Source organism: Chrysochloris asiatica, unplaced genomic scaffold (assembly GCF_000296735.1).
Source record: "Chrysochloris asiatica unplaced genomic scaffold, ChrAsi1.0 scaffold00054, whole genome shotgun sequence".
In the NCBI taxonomy this organism is placed as follows: Eukaryota; Metazoa; Chordata; class Mammalia; order Afrosoricida; family Chrysochloridae; genus Chrysochloris; species Chrysochloris asiatica.
Genome location: NW_006408572.1, coordinates 2,669,935 through 2,683,334, shown reverse-complemented (window position 1 = coordinate 2,683,334; position 13,400 = coordinate 2,669,935). Strand labels below are relative to the sequence as shown.

At 50.6% G+C, this 13,400-nt stretch overlaps 2 protein-coding genes across 2 annotated transcripts; both read right to left on the bottom strand.

The window, feature by feature from the left end:
* Positions 1-2,298: 2,298 nt before the first annotated feature.
* OVCA2 (ovarian tumor suppressor candidate 2) lies at positions 2,299-3,347 on the bottom strand. Its single transcript, XM_006863236.1, has 2 exons — positions 3,164-3,347; positions 2,299-2,792 (listed from the first exon to the last, which is right to left on the bottom strand). Exons 1-2 carry the CDS (start codon positions 3,345-3,347, stop codon positions 2,299-2,301), a joined length of 678 nt encoding a protein of 225 aa, XP_006863298.1.
* A 193-nt stretch (positions 3,348-3,540) lies between these two features.
* Positions 3,541-12,749, bottom strand: DPH1 (diphthamide biosynthesis 1). Its single transcript, XM_006863235.1, has 12 exons — positions 12,681-12,749; positions 10,601-10,753; positions 10,414-10,477; positions 8,681-8,802; positions 8,102-8,259; positions 7,848-7,969; positions 6,217-6,285; positions 5,687-5,843; positions 5,469-5,569; positions 4,537-4,615; positions 3,780-3,920; positions 3,541-3,630 (listed from the first exon to the last, which is right to left on the bottom strand). The coding sequence occupies exons 1-12, from the start codon at positions 12,739-12,741 to the stop codon at positions 3,541-3,543; spliced, it is 1,317 nt and encodes a 438-aa protein (XP_006863297.1). The 5' UTR covers positions 12,742-12,749.
* Between the last annotated feature and the right edge of the window lie 651 nt (positions 12,750-13,400).

Here is a 13,400-nt window from a genome sequence, read left to right as displayed (position 1 = left end):
GACCTGGCTTAAAATTTCCCCTTCAATACAGTCCCCCCTTCGGTACAATTTCCTCTTCACTACAATCTCCCCACTCTCCTTTCTCATAATCACCTCAGGTAGTACTCGTTGGGGAATATGTCACTTCCCCTCTTACGGGAAGTACTGTTGAGTTTGTTGCAATCATATATAGCGTTTCCGAGGAACAGCTAGTGGGTTTGAACCACCGACCTGTGGGCCAGCACAATAATCTGCAGCACCACACTAGGACTCTTGGGACCCTGCTAAAAGAGGCAGCCTATGATAGCAATAAGGAGCTCTGGTAGCGTAGTGGTTACTAATTGGGCTGCTAACCTCAAGGTCGGTAGTTCGAAACTACCAGCGGTTCCGTGGGAGAAAGATGAGGCGGTCTGCTCCCATAAAGATTTACAGCCTCAGAAACCCTATGTAGGGTCACTATGAGTCGGAACCGACTCCTCGGTACTTTAACAACAACCATAGCAATATAGGTCCTCAGCTAAAGATCCATTATTTCCAAAGAACCCAAAAAATGAACTTAGGTGTGAAATGTCTAAAAATGTAAATACTGATAAACTAGTTCAATTTATTTTTTGCTCATGGCCAAATCCAACCAGTCTGTACAAGTAATCCAATCCATTTGAGTTCCCTGTTTTGCCAAGGGATCCCTCTAAAACACCAAGACAGGGTAGAGTAGACCATAGCAGGAAAACTGCTCCCACTTTCTGCTGCAAAGGTCCTAAACCTATAAACAGTGCCTGTGTCTGGGTAGCTAATGTGCCCAACAGTAGACATTATCCACCCTATCTTGGGCAACTGCTACCTGTAGTCAGGAACTCAATCTTGCCTAACTTTAGGGGGTACCAGTTGTCTCAGGTTGGTCTGGAGTATTTGTCCTATATCCCCTAAACCTTAACTCCTGCTCAGTTATAAACTCCCAAGGGCTGAAAAGGGCCCCTTGCCATCATCCAGAAAAGGAACAGGTTGATAGTTGCCCTTGCAGAGACAGGGTGGAAACTGAGAACAGTGTGTGTGTATGTTACTAGAAGTGGGAAAATGGCTGCTGGAGGTAATTATTACAATGCCTAGGAAGCAACTAACTACAACCCCCAGGGCAGAACAGCTAGGCTGTTGTAGCCTCTGGCTATGGTCACAACAGAGTAGGTCAATCTAGAAACTATTGGGTGAATCAGATGAGGAGGCAATTTTTGTTGTCTGTAATCTCTACCCAAGGTCAGATTCCAACCTTTAAGGTCATTTATTATTCAGAGTAATTATTCGATTATATTTGGAGTTTTGGTGTGGCACTGTGGGTTAATGCACTATACTGCAAAGGTGGTTTGAATCACAAGGTTAGCAGTTCAAGATCATCAGTCGCTCCTTAGAAATCCTATAGAGTCGTGATGAGTCAGAATCGACTCAAGAGCACTTAACAAGACCAATTATGAAGGAGAACAGTTACAGAGACAACACAAGAAACCCAAGGTTTCAGTAAAAGCAATGTGGCACACAACTCTCAGGGGTCAGGTTGTTGTTACTATTAAGTGCTGTGGAGTATGTTTCGACTCCTAGTGACCCTGTATAGGGATTCAGAGGAATGGCTGGTGAGGTTTAACCCTAACCTTGTGGTTCAAAGCAACCTAGCAGTCCAGTGCTCTATCCCACAGAGCCACACCAGAGGAAGCCAAAAGGCCCATGGCCCAGAGCCTTTCTTGTCAGGGTTCTCTTGCTAAAACTTCTCTAACATAAACTTTTTCCTGATTTAGCAGTTTCCTTCAGTTTGTGCTTCAGATTTCCACAAAAATGTGTGGATGTATATGTGCACACATGCAGGAGTCTGTCCTGGAGTTCACAACTGGAACTCCTCCTGGCTTGGTGCTACCCCATTGGTAGTGTGAGTGACCAGGGATCCATGACTTCCATTAGAAAATGGGTTTTTCTGTGGGTACCAGGAAAAACATGCTACATGTCCAAATCAACTTTATTCTGTTGTAATCGCAGTGGTACCAGCCTGTCTTTTCCCATGTCACCTTCCTCTCATCCAGGGTTCCACTGGCCTTTTCCATGTTTAAATATCAAAAGTCAAAGTGATCACTAAGGCCTTTTTCTCTTCTTTTCTTGAATGCAACCACAGGGCTCTGGGAGTTGACATATGTCTCTTAATTGGTCATAGTGAGGGGCAAGAGGAACCATAGGAATTCCAGATTAGGAGGAGTAGGGGAGGAGAGAGATGATAGGTCATATGCCTCAACGGGGTTGGGTGGCATTATAAAGGAACAGAAGCATTTGTTGATCTTTTCACTATGCAAACTGGTCCAAGAACTTGAGGTAGGCCTGACGCTGGGGTGCAGCAGTTGGGATAAAGTGTCCTCCAGAGTGGTTGAGGGTGACAGCTCCAGGGAATTGGCTAGCCAATTGTACACTCTCCTGAGAGGGGATGACTCGGTCAGTGTCCCCAAAAACATGGAGTGATGGGAGTGACAAGGGGGCCCTCAGGATGGGCTCCTTGAGTTCAAGGCCCCGGGGGCAGAAACCAGATACCAGGATAATGAACCGTGGCAAGGGGAAGCGGGCATCGCAGGCCTGGCCTAGGGCGCACACAAGGGCTGCTAACGCTGCCCCCTGGCTGAAACCAAGGAGTCCGTCAAAAGGCCCCAGCTTGTTCAGGGCTTGTGCTACCGTTTCCAGAGCTTCCTCCAGACCCCTGCACACTGTGGGCTCTTCCAGCGCAGAGAAAACGGCTGCCTCCTCTGAGAACCACCAGCCTCGAGGCTGCTCCTCCGGAAGGCAGGGTCCTGCTGAGGGAGAGGAGGGTTAGGCTAAGGGGAATGAAGGAGATGGCGAAAACTTGGGCATCACAGCGCAAGAAAGAGAGGCGGCTGATGGGAAGGAGCCCGTTGGGGGTGATGAAGGGGGAGAATGGATTGGCCTGAATTGGTAAGCAAGGTGGGAAACCATGAATGAAGCTGGAAGTCTGGGAGGGCAGAGTGGGGTATATATAACACGGGGGGGGGGGGGCCTGGGATAGGAGAAATGAAGAGTATGGAGAGAATGAAGCAGGCAGAATAAGAGGTGGGCGTAGGATCGGGAGATCGCTAAAGGGTTGTAAGGGGTCGAGGCAAGATGGTGAAGACTGTGGGCATTTCCGGGGCAGGGCTCATCTCACCAGAGTCTGGCCCTGCACCTTCATGGCCCTCTGCTTCCGGGACCGGGTGCGGGCCGCTGAGGCACACGAGCTCGGCGCGGCCTCGCAGCGCCTTCCGTAGCGCCCCGGTCTTCTCGCGGAAGCCCCGCTCGCTCTGCCGGAAGCCCGCCAGGCACAAGATGCGTAAAGGTTGCCGTACCGCCATAACGCTAGGCAGCACGCCGCGGAAGCACCGGAAGCGGCCTTTCCCCGAGCGGAAGAAGCGTGGGAGGGGAGGAGCCCAAGACTGGCACCACCCTGAAGGCGGGCCAAGGAGCTAGCGGGCGTTTCCAGGACAACGAAGAGGGGTGGGGCACAGCCCGAGAGTAGAAGAGGAATACCTGGGTCGCGGGACGGTCTCAAGGTGCGAGCGGTGCCACTTGCTCGTCTCTACAACTGCAACCTTCACAGCCCGTGGCTGGAGAGGGGCACGTGGATCTTTCCTGCACCTGAGGATGCAGACTTTGGTTAAGGGCTTGCTTCTGCGACGTCTCCCCCACCCCCACCTCGCTCCATTGCACTTCTCATGGTGGCCACAAGGAGGCGGCCAGAGCCAAGACCTCGCCTAGAGGGCGGACTCTCGGTTGTCCTTGCCCACCTTCCCTAGGGCCTGCCGGTCTGGAGTCTTGGGGGGCCGGTGCTGCCCGTGGTTCACAGTCCATGGCCCCAAGGAGCTGCCGGCGTAGAAGTCCATGGGGTAGGGCTGCTGCCAGGAAATGTCCCTCAGGACCACAGCCGCCTAGGGGATGAGAACCAGACAATAATCTTTACTGCACGTTGATAAATCCAATTTAACCCTCCTGTTAGTGTGGTGCTATAGGATACGCACTGGACTGCGAACCACAAGGTTTGAGATCACCAGCTGCTCCTCTGAAGAAAGATGAGGCTTTCTGGTCCCGCATGTATTGAAAGTCTCAGAAATTCTACATAGGGTCACAATGAGTTGGAACCAATTCAACAGCACTTAACAACAACGACTTTATGTAAGTTCTAGTGGTGTGCTGTAGAATAAGCACTGGACTGCTAATCACAGTGTCAGCAGTTCAAATACATCAACCAATCCTTGGAAATCCTATCTATACAGGGTGGCTATGATTTGGAACCTACTCGATGCACTTTACAACAACAGCTTTACGAAGGTCTTGTTTTCCCCATATTACAGAAAGGAAATGTGAGGCTCAGAGAGTTTAAAGGACTTGCCCAAGGCCACACAGGAAGTGGCCTAGCTGGGATACAAGACAGACTTCAGAGCCTATGCATTTAAGCAAGTGCTGCCTGCCAACCCACTTCACTCTGGGCCCGCCTTTCACAGAACCAGGTGCAAAGTTCACTCTCCTGAATTTTTCAAAATTTACCTCATAAGGTGTCAACAGCGGCTTGGGAAAGGCTGTGCCCCAGTCAATGGAGAGGCGTGGACATGCTACCTGCACCCACCTGGGAACGAAAGCACAAAAGACTCTAGTTGGGAGCCTCACCTAAATAGGAGGACATACTAAACATGACTGTGTCCCCAACACACCCTATGAATGCTTACTAAAGCAAAGGCTGTTACCTACTGCTGTTTAGAGTAATAACACTTCCACTATATTGCTGTGGCGCTGTGGGTTAATGCGCCAGACTGCAAAGCCATTTGAACTGCATGGTCAGCGGTTCAAGCTCACCAGCTGCTCCTTGGAAACCCTATACTGGGTTGCTACGGGTTGGAATCGACTCGATGGCACTTAACAACAACAATATTGCTACTAAGGAGCCCTGGTGGCACTGTGGGTTAGGTGTTGGACAGCTAACGGTAAGACTGTAAGTTCAAATCTATCAGCCATTCCATGGAAGAAAAATGAGGCTGTCGGTTCCTATAAAGATTTACAGTCTCAGAAACCTTATATAGTGTAATTATGAGTCAGAATCAACTCGATGGCAGTGAACATTAAGTTTTTATATTGCTACTGCTTGTTTTCCAATTCCTTCACTGACTGAGTTTTCTAAGGGCAGGACCTCGGCAACTCCTTTGTGATAGTACCCCCAGAACCAAATTTAGTGCCAGTCACCCCTCATCTTATCCTCACACAGAACTAATGCTGCCATTAGCTCTCAGGTGTCGAGTCAGACAAGCCAGGAGTGACCTACAGTTAGAAGTAACCCCTTGCTGAGCAAGCACTTAGTAAACATTCAGACTTCATGACCGTGGAAGCAATTCACACTGACTCTAGTCTATGCGTACAGGGCTGGACCCAGTTTCTAAGCCTCTTTAGTCAGATGCACAGCTGCATAGGTAAGATGGGACACTCACACATCCACGTCCGGAAGCAGGTTAAGCTTGCTGGGAAAGATCTCTGAGAGCAGCAGCCTCACGAAGGGAAGTCCTAAGGCTCGGAGCCGAGATTCCAGGTGCTGTTAGATGAGGACAGAGCTGGGGTCACTGTGATCAAACGGAGTCTCCTTGGCCTACTGATGTTCCCAGGTGGGTTTTTAGTCAGTCACTCCCAAGACCATCCAGAACCCCCTAACCTCTAGGATCTTGAGGCTGCCCTGGCGCCCCAAGGTACCAAGGATGAGACCCCATGATTTCGCTGAGCGGGCAGTAGCTATGGCTTCTTGGCGGGTGGCTTGCATGCGCTGGTGGTCATAGTGTTCTCTGGACAGGACTTTGCTGTATGGGTCATACCTGGAAAAGAAGAACCTGGCTGGGTCACCGTGACAGCCACCCATGAAACTCCTCTTTTAAATACATGGCTCCCTGACTCAGCTCCTTGGGTTTTTGAGCCTTCAGGTGCCAGTTATTCTCTGACTCTGCAGCTGCAGGTAACTTGAGGACAGAGGCCGGAGTCGGGAAGCTCAATCACATAGCTGGGGCAGGCAAGAGTCAAGGAGAGCTTTAGAATTTCAGTGGGTGGGCTGCTGTTATTGGTCTGAGGCCCAGATCCTTAGGGCCAAGTGCTGTTGAGGGACCAGGTCGTAAGGAAGTTTCTGCCAATTGAGGGCAGCAGTGGCAGGGCATCCCAACCCATCCCGGCTGGTTAGCTTAACCTAGCCCGTACCGGTAAGCAGGGATCTTGGGGTTGGCAATCATGACAGACTCCAGATGGAAGCGTCCATCTCCGAGATACCTGAAGGTGGTAGAAAGGAGGCCATAAATGCATTGTGGGACAGTGGAGGCCCTCACCACCCTGGACTGAGTTCTAAGTTGGTTGTGCGGCTGATTATAGAAGGGGGCTTTGAGTTCATAGAAAAATTGACTAAAAAGATAAGGGACAATTTCCACAAAATTTTTGAGGCCCCCCCCTCATATGTGTGAATCAGGCCAAGTCATCATTTCACCTCTTGGGGTTTTACATTTACCCAAATGTAAAATAAAAGTGTAAACTGAATGACTGTAAGGTGCCTCTGAATATAATGCAGAATTAAAGAATTTCTTGTCCTGACCTTCTGAGAGAAGAGTAAAGAGGCAGTGAAGGCCACAGTAAGACCTCTTGAGGCTGTAGAGATCCTGATTTGATTGGTGGTGGAGCAGATTTGTGTTCCATTTAGCACAATACAGATGGGGGAAGTAGTGTTCACAGTGAGCTGTAAATGAGGATGCAGGATATGCACTGCCAACGCTCTACCCCAACTAGTTACTGGGTCCTGTTATTACAACAATAGCTACATTTCACTGGGTGTGTGCCTTCTGGGTACCAGGCCTGAACAAGTATCTGATGTGCATGGCTTCACTCAGTCCTACCAAAAAATTCTCCAAGATATCCATACTTGCTTTCATCTTACAAAAGATACAAATGAAGTTCAAGAATGTAAAAAAATGTGCCCAAAGTAACCATGCTACTAAGCAGTGGATCTGAGACTTGAATTCGGGTCTGACTCTAGGCTTAATCACCATGTCATGTCAAGCATGCTCTAGAAGATCCTGTCCCTCACAGTACCTCCTCGGGCCCTAAAGAGTCCACGGCATAGAAGATAATCCACTCGTGGCAGCTCTTTTTCTCCTTCTTGGAGATCTCATCTTATGATGATGGCCAACCCTCAGGGTGGTCCTCCCTACACCAGACATCTTAAAGCCCCCAAGGATAGCATCTCCAAGCTGATACCAAGTAGGCATGAACACAGGACTGCTCCTCAGGGAGAAGGCTGCCAGCGCTGGGCTGGGGGACAGAGTGTCCTGTGTGGATGCAGCCAGGCCTGTGGGACCAGCCTCCAAAGCCCCGGAGATGGGGTTGAGCCAGGGAGTGCCCCTCCCTCCCTGCCATTAGCTGGGAACAGGCCTCCCCTCCCCAGTCCCAGCTGGGGGAGCTGTCGGCTCTGAGCTGGCTGCATTCACACAACATTAAGCATTTCCATTACCTAAAATAATTAGGTGGCAGGAGACACGCTGCTTCTGCTTCTTAGCTGTCCGGATGTTAAATTAATGGGGCTGCAGCCTGGGCGTGCCCATCCATCTTCTCCAATTATAGCCCCACCATTTCTAGTCTACCCTCATCTCCACCCCATCAAGCCCTCCAATTCCTGGCCCCACCCTAAACACAGCCCAGGTGAGAAAGAGAGGAAACGGGAATGTTGCCCCTCATTTGTAATGGGCAGATGGCTGAAGAGCATTAGACTCAGTTTCCCTTCCTTGAGGAGCCCCACCCTTCAGGGTTCTTTCCTTATGCTCCCAAGAGCAGCCCCCATTTCTTACACAATAGCCTCTACTTCTTCAGGCAGTTGGGGGGATGTACAACCCAGAATTTCCCCAGGGGACAGGGGCTTGCACTGTGGGACAGTCACACGGTACTCAGTTTTCAGCTCTTGGGCAGCTGCCTGTAGGGAAATGAGGGAAGGGAAGCAAGTGGCTGAGGATGGAGAGTCAGGCTGGTTTGGGGATCTAGGAATAGGCAGAGACTGATCACCACTGTCTGCCCATGGAATGCTGGGTATCTTCACATCACTCACCTGCAAGGTTGACACAAACTGAATGGTGCTGACCAGGGCAAGGGCACTGGCTGGAGAAAAGGTAAGACGGATCGAGTCCAACAGGTGGGTGATGTCTATCCGGATGTCCACAAACACATAGAGTACTCTGAAGTCTTGGTCTGAGGTGTCCATGGGAACTGGGAGGAGAATTCAGGAGCCTCTGCTCAGAAGAAGCAAGGGGCCTAAGAAGCCAAGACTAATGGCACTGATAGTCCTTCACAACCCAGGGGAAGGAGGATGGCTGGGGGGGTGGCGGGTAATGTTATAGGTCCCCTAGGAGTTCCTTCTCAGTCAGGCTTCTCTGTCAGTCGGCTAGGGGCCCAGCCAGCTCTACCACCAATTGCCTTGCGAACACCCGCATCTGGGGCAGCAGCATGGTTTCCAAGGCAACCAAATCCAAAGGAATGATCCACCTGCAGAGCAGGAAGACCCAGGCCATCCCAGAAATCAGGAGGGATCTTGTGCCTGGAAACAGGGCAGGCAAACATGGCAAGGGAGGTTGGTGTACAGCGCTGCCCCCTGCCCACCCTGCCTGGTTAGGAGCCTGGCCCACCATACCCAGGCAGCTGTGGCCATAGTGCACCAGGAAGTCCGCTCCCAGGGCTCTTGCAGTAAAGTCATCCACGCAGCAAGCCCCATAGGTCACATCACCCATCACCATCACTTCAGCCCCTGTGTACCTGGAGCAGGGGGAGGCGGGACCAACATAAGGAAGTGGGAGAGATTTGTGGAAGGTCTCAGGGACCAGCTCCTCTCTCCCTAACTCTCTCAGTTCCTCAGGTTGCCAGCTGCCACTTCTGCCAGCAAAGAGTGGGAGGGGCCCAGCTGCCACCTCTCTCAGTTCTGGCAGCCGTTCCTGGAACTGAAGCTGCACAAGTCTGGTCTCTGTAACACCCTGGTTCCTGTGCCGAGACTCAGACTGAAAGAGGGCCCCTACTCCTTGACCAGGGCGCAAAGAGTCAAACACAGACCAACAGGGTCTGTAGCTACCTGCACTCATCCCACCTACAGCCATGAGCCCACGCCTGGGCACACATACAGACACCTACTCCCACATTCTAGCACTGAGGTCTGTTAGGGAATGGATGTGTGGGCATATACAACCTTCCCTCCCGCCTGGACCCCCTGCCACCTCCCCACCATTAGGCAGGGCCCTCAATTTCCAGGATGAGGACCCATACACCGCGCCCACACAGCACATGGCACCGCCCACCTGCCTCGTGCATCAGGAAGAGTAGGCTCTGGCCAGCACACTACCATGGGATCTGCTGCCAGGCCTGAATCACTGGGGGTTGGGGGTGGACAGGGAAGACCCCACACGCCCTAGCTCCTCTAACTTGCCAAGGAGTGGAGCAGCTAGACCCTGAGACAGACTCACTCCCTGGGCCTGGCTCAGTGACCAAGGTCCATTCTGGGCTGTGATGGGGGAGTGGAGCTACTAGCAGTCAGCCCCCCTCCTCCACCCCCTTCCCCAATTCAGGCCAGCACATTGCACAGAAGCAGATTATTCAGCTCCTTAGAATGCAGCCCAGGCTTCTGAGTCAGTCAGAGCACTTAATTTTTTATAGATTAAAATGTATGCAAATTGGACCGAGCCCCAGAGAGCATCCCCAAGGAGCAAGAGGGTGGGAGCAGGAATGTGAGTCTATGGCAGCCGCAGGATGGGGAGCAGGGTGGAGGAATGGAGGCATCAGGGAAGTGGGAGGTTCCCATCACTAGATGACCTCCCTTTCTTCATCCCCCCCCTCTTTTCTGTGATAGTTCCAGATGGCTGAGCAGTCACGTCCCCCCTCCCCAAGGATGGCTCATTGTATTGAAGAAACTTCACACAAGGAGTGGAGGAACTGAGCCCCTTCTAGTATCATCTTCTCCAGCCTAACCATCTTTGCCCTGAATGTACCCAAGAAAAAGATGCCCCCAGCCAGACTTTATGCTGTCCAGTTAGCCTGTCCCAGGGTCTATTCTGAGGATTCTTAGGTTTCTCGCCAGGCCCCATCACCTGATCTAAGCACAGGTTGAAAGACATTGAAATTGATCTCTTTCTCTATTCCAAATTTTTTTGGGGAAGAAGTAGTTTCTCTGGACCAGTAGGATTTCATCAGGGCTGGGAGTTCGTGTGTGTGTGAGTGTGTATGTGTGTGTGTGAGAGTGTGTATGTGTGTGTGTGTGAGTGGTTGGGGGCTGGTGGGTGGAGAATACACAGAAGTCTAAAAGGATACCAACAGACAGAGCTGTGAAAGTAGAGAGGGTCTTGGTCCAGCTTCCCCTCCAGGGCCAGCAACCTGCCTTACCTTTCCAAAATATCCACCATGGTACAGGCAAAGAGGAGGAGGCCTTCAGGCATTTGTAAGGCCACTGCAAGACAGAACAGAGACCAGAGAAACAGAGGGCTGGAAGGAGGCTGGGATGGGACACTGTCCCCTGGCTGGACAAGGCAACCTCCTCACACCCATTCCAGCTCAAAGTTTTGGGGCTCACCCTTCTTGGCCCGGGCCTGTTGGATCCTCCAGATGGTCTTGGGGATCTCAAAGTTGTAGTTGGAAGGCAATACCTGGATGGCTGCCTGAAGCTGGGGGTTGTTCAGGATGTCAGGGGGGATCTGATTTGCTAATCGGCCCCGAGGAGCTCGACCTAGGATGAATACAAGGTCTGAGTTAGTATCTGGCCTAGACCACAAGCCGACTCAACTAAACTGTTAACTCCATCAAGGGTTAAGGCCCACATCCCAGATCCTAACAGGGTTTGCACAGTCTTCTTCCTCACTGATTCATCTTGAGGCCCTATGAAGCCAGGAAGGAATTTGCATAATTAATTTCTGTGTTGCAAGATTAATAGAGGAGTCCTGGTATGGTGATGTAGGATAAGCACTGGACTATTAACCCCAAAGTTGGTAGTTCAAACCCATCAGCTGTTCCTTGGAAATCCTATACAGAGTTATTCTGAGTCAGAATCGACTCAATGGCACTTAACAATAACAAGATTATTGGAATTCAAAGATTTTAGGCCCACTCCTTTAAGAAACGTAGAGATGACACCAGGGGACTGAACTGAGGGCCACAGAGCCAGGTTCCACTCAACTGCTTTTAATAAGAATAACCAGTGGAAAACTCAAGAGCCTAGTCAGCTCAACAAGTCTGGGAAAATGTCCCTCCTCCCTCACCCTGATCTTGAGGTCTCAGACATGAGGTCTACAGGGAAATTATTAGAACTACCTATTTTAAAAACTGTCCTCCTTAATGTTCCACTGACCATGTCCACACCAGTTCATTGTTTAGCTCTTCCCTTTCCTCATTTAAAATGGAAATTTAAAAAATATATTTATCTAGTTGTTAAGTGCCATCAAGTCAGTTCCAACTCATAGCCACCCTGTACAGTGCAGCTGGTGGGTTTGAACAGCCAACCTTGTGGTTAGCAGTCCATTTTATCCTACAGCAGCACACCAGGGCTCCTAATTAAGCTAATAAATTTCCTAGTTCCATTGCCTTCCCTCAGCAGCTCCATCCCTATACCCCAGAAGGATAGAAGAAAACAAACTCTAGACAGGATTATGGGCAAACAGGTAAGAACAGAAAAGTTAACTCATCCTTTAGGGGCTACAGACTAGTGGGGTCAAGACACATGCAAATTACAACTGTCTAAAGCAAGACTGCAACCTTTAAACTGGACTCGTCCTACTCCCCTAAATTCAGTTCAGTGCAACCCCCATATTTTTTTTTTTTTTTTTATGAGCTAGACAGTTTGTGAATGTGAGAAGTCAAGACTTTAATTCATTCAAAGAATATTTATTGAGCCTGTACTATGTGTTACAATCTGTGCTAGGGTCCCTCACAATGAGAGTTTGTCCTGGAAGCCCAGAGCTTTCATCCAGAGTGAATGTGTGTGTGGGGGGGGTGGGGGACGGAGGTGGGGGTGGGATAGGGCTGAAGGCTCGCACTGCATATTACCACTGCTAAGGTTTTTGTCCGCTTGTTTCATAGGCCTTGGGACAACCAGTCCAGTCTCACAGAACAGCCTTAGCAGCTCAACAAGTCCCTTGGTCTTAGTGGAATTGAGGATTGGTGCCGCCTCCTTTATGGTGTGCCTGTCAACATTTGTTTACATCTGTAATCCCGATAGACTGAGATCCCTGCGGACAAGAGCAGTATTCTAATCCCTGCATTTAGCACAGGCCTGGCATTCAATCAGCGCTCAGAAAATGCCTGATGAATTAAACTATATGCCTCTTCCCTGAAAGGGGTCACTGTGGGATGACCGCTGCACCAGGCCTGGTGGCATCAGGTCCGTTTTATCCGTGACTCTTCATGAGTCTGTCTGTCCGCTAATGCAGGAGACAAGGCAGACTTGAGGACTACAAACTTCCAGGATGTGCTGCTCCCGATCCAGTCCCGGAGTTGAAAAATAAGACCAGATCCCCCTGCTACGCAGAGCGAATGACAGCGGGGACTTGGGATCTGGAGGATAAGGCGCCGCCGCCGTTAAAGGATGCTGGTCCTGCCCTTGATTTGAGGGCGACGCCCCGAAACGGGAGATCTGGAGGCCGCAGCGCTGCAGCACCCACCTCTGCCAGGGCCGCTTCGGCCACGGGACTCCGTCGCCTCAGACACTGCCAGCGCCGCCATCACCAACCTGCCCACGTGGGCAGTAAAAAGACAGCGTTAGAGGAGCGTGGAGCGCGTAGGCATTGCAGTCGATCGCCGATTGACCAGCGAGGGGCGGAGACTCTCTGGGCGGGGACCTAGAAGATATGATAGAAGTGAGGTTATGGTGGGCCCTATATTCTACCTTTACAGTTTTGACTATCTCAATTAGTCATGATAACAATTACTATTGAATCTTAAGACTCTTATCCCCATTTCCTTTCACCAGACCCGTCTAGACAAGATCAGAACTATTCAGTGGAGAGTCTACCTTACTCCTCACTCTGAAATTAACCTCACTCAAGGAGCTCTGGTAGCGTAGTGGTTACAAATTGGGCCGCGAACCTTAAGGTCAGCGGCCGCTCCGCGGGAGAAAGTTGAGGCTTTCTACTCCCGTAAGGATTTACACCCTCGGAAACCCTGTACAGGGTCGCTATGGGTCGGAACCGACTCGAAGTCACGAAGCCACTTCATGCCCTCCCATTTGTCTAAGTTGCCCATCCCTATCAACCCGGTGTACAGAGGGGATATGTTTGATCCTTGATGTGAAGACTCCTTCCCTCTTGGTTGGTATTTTGAGCTACTACATCCATAAGGAGCTCTGGTAGTGTTGTGGTTACGAATCCGGCTGTGAACCACAA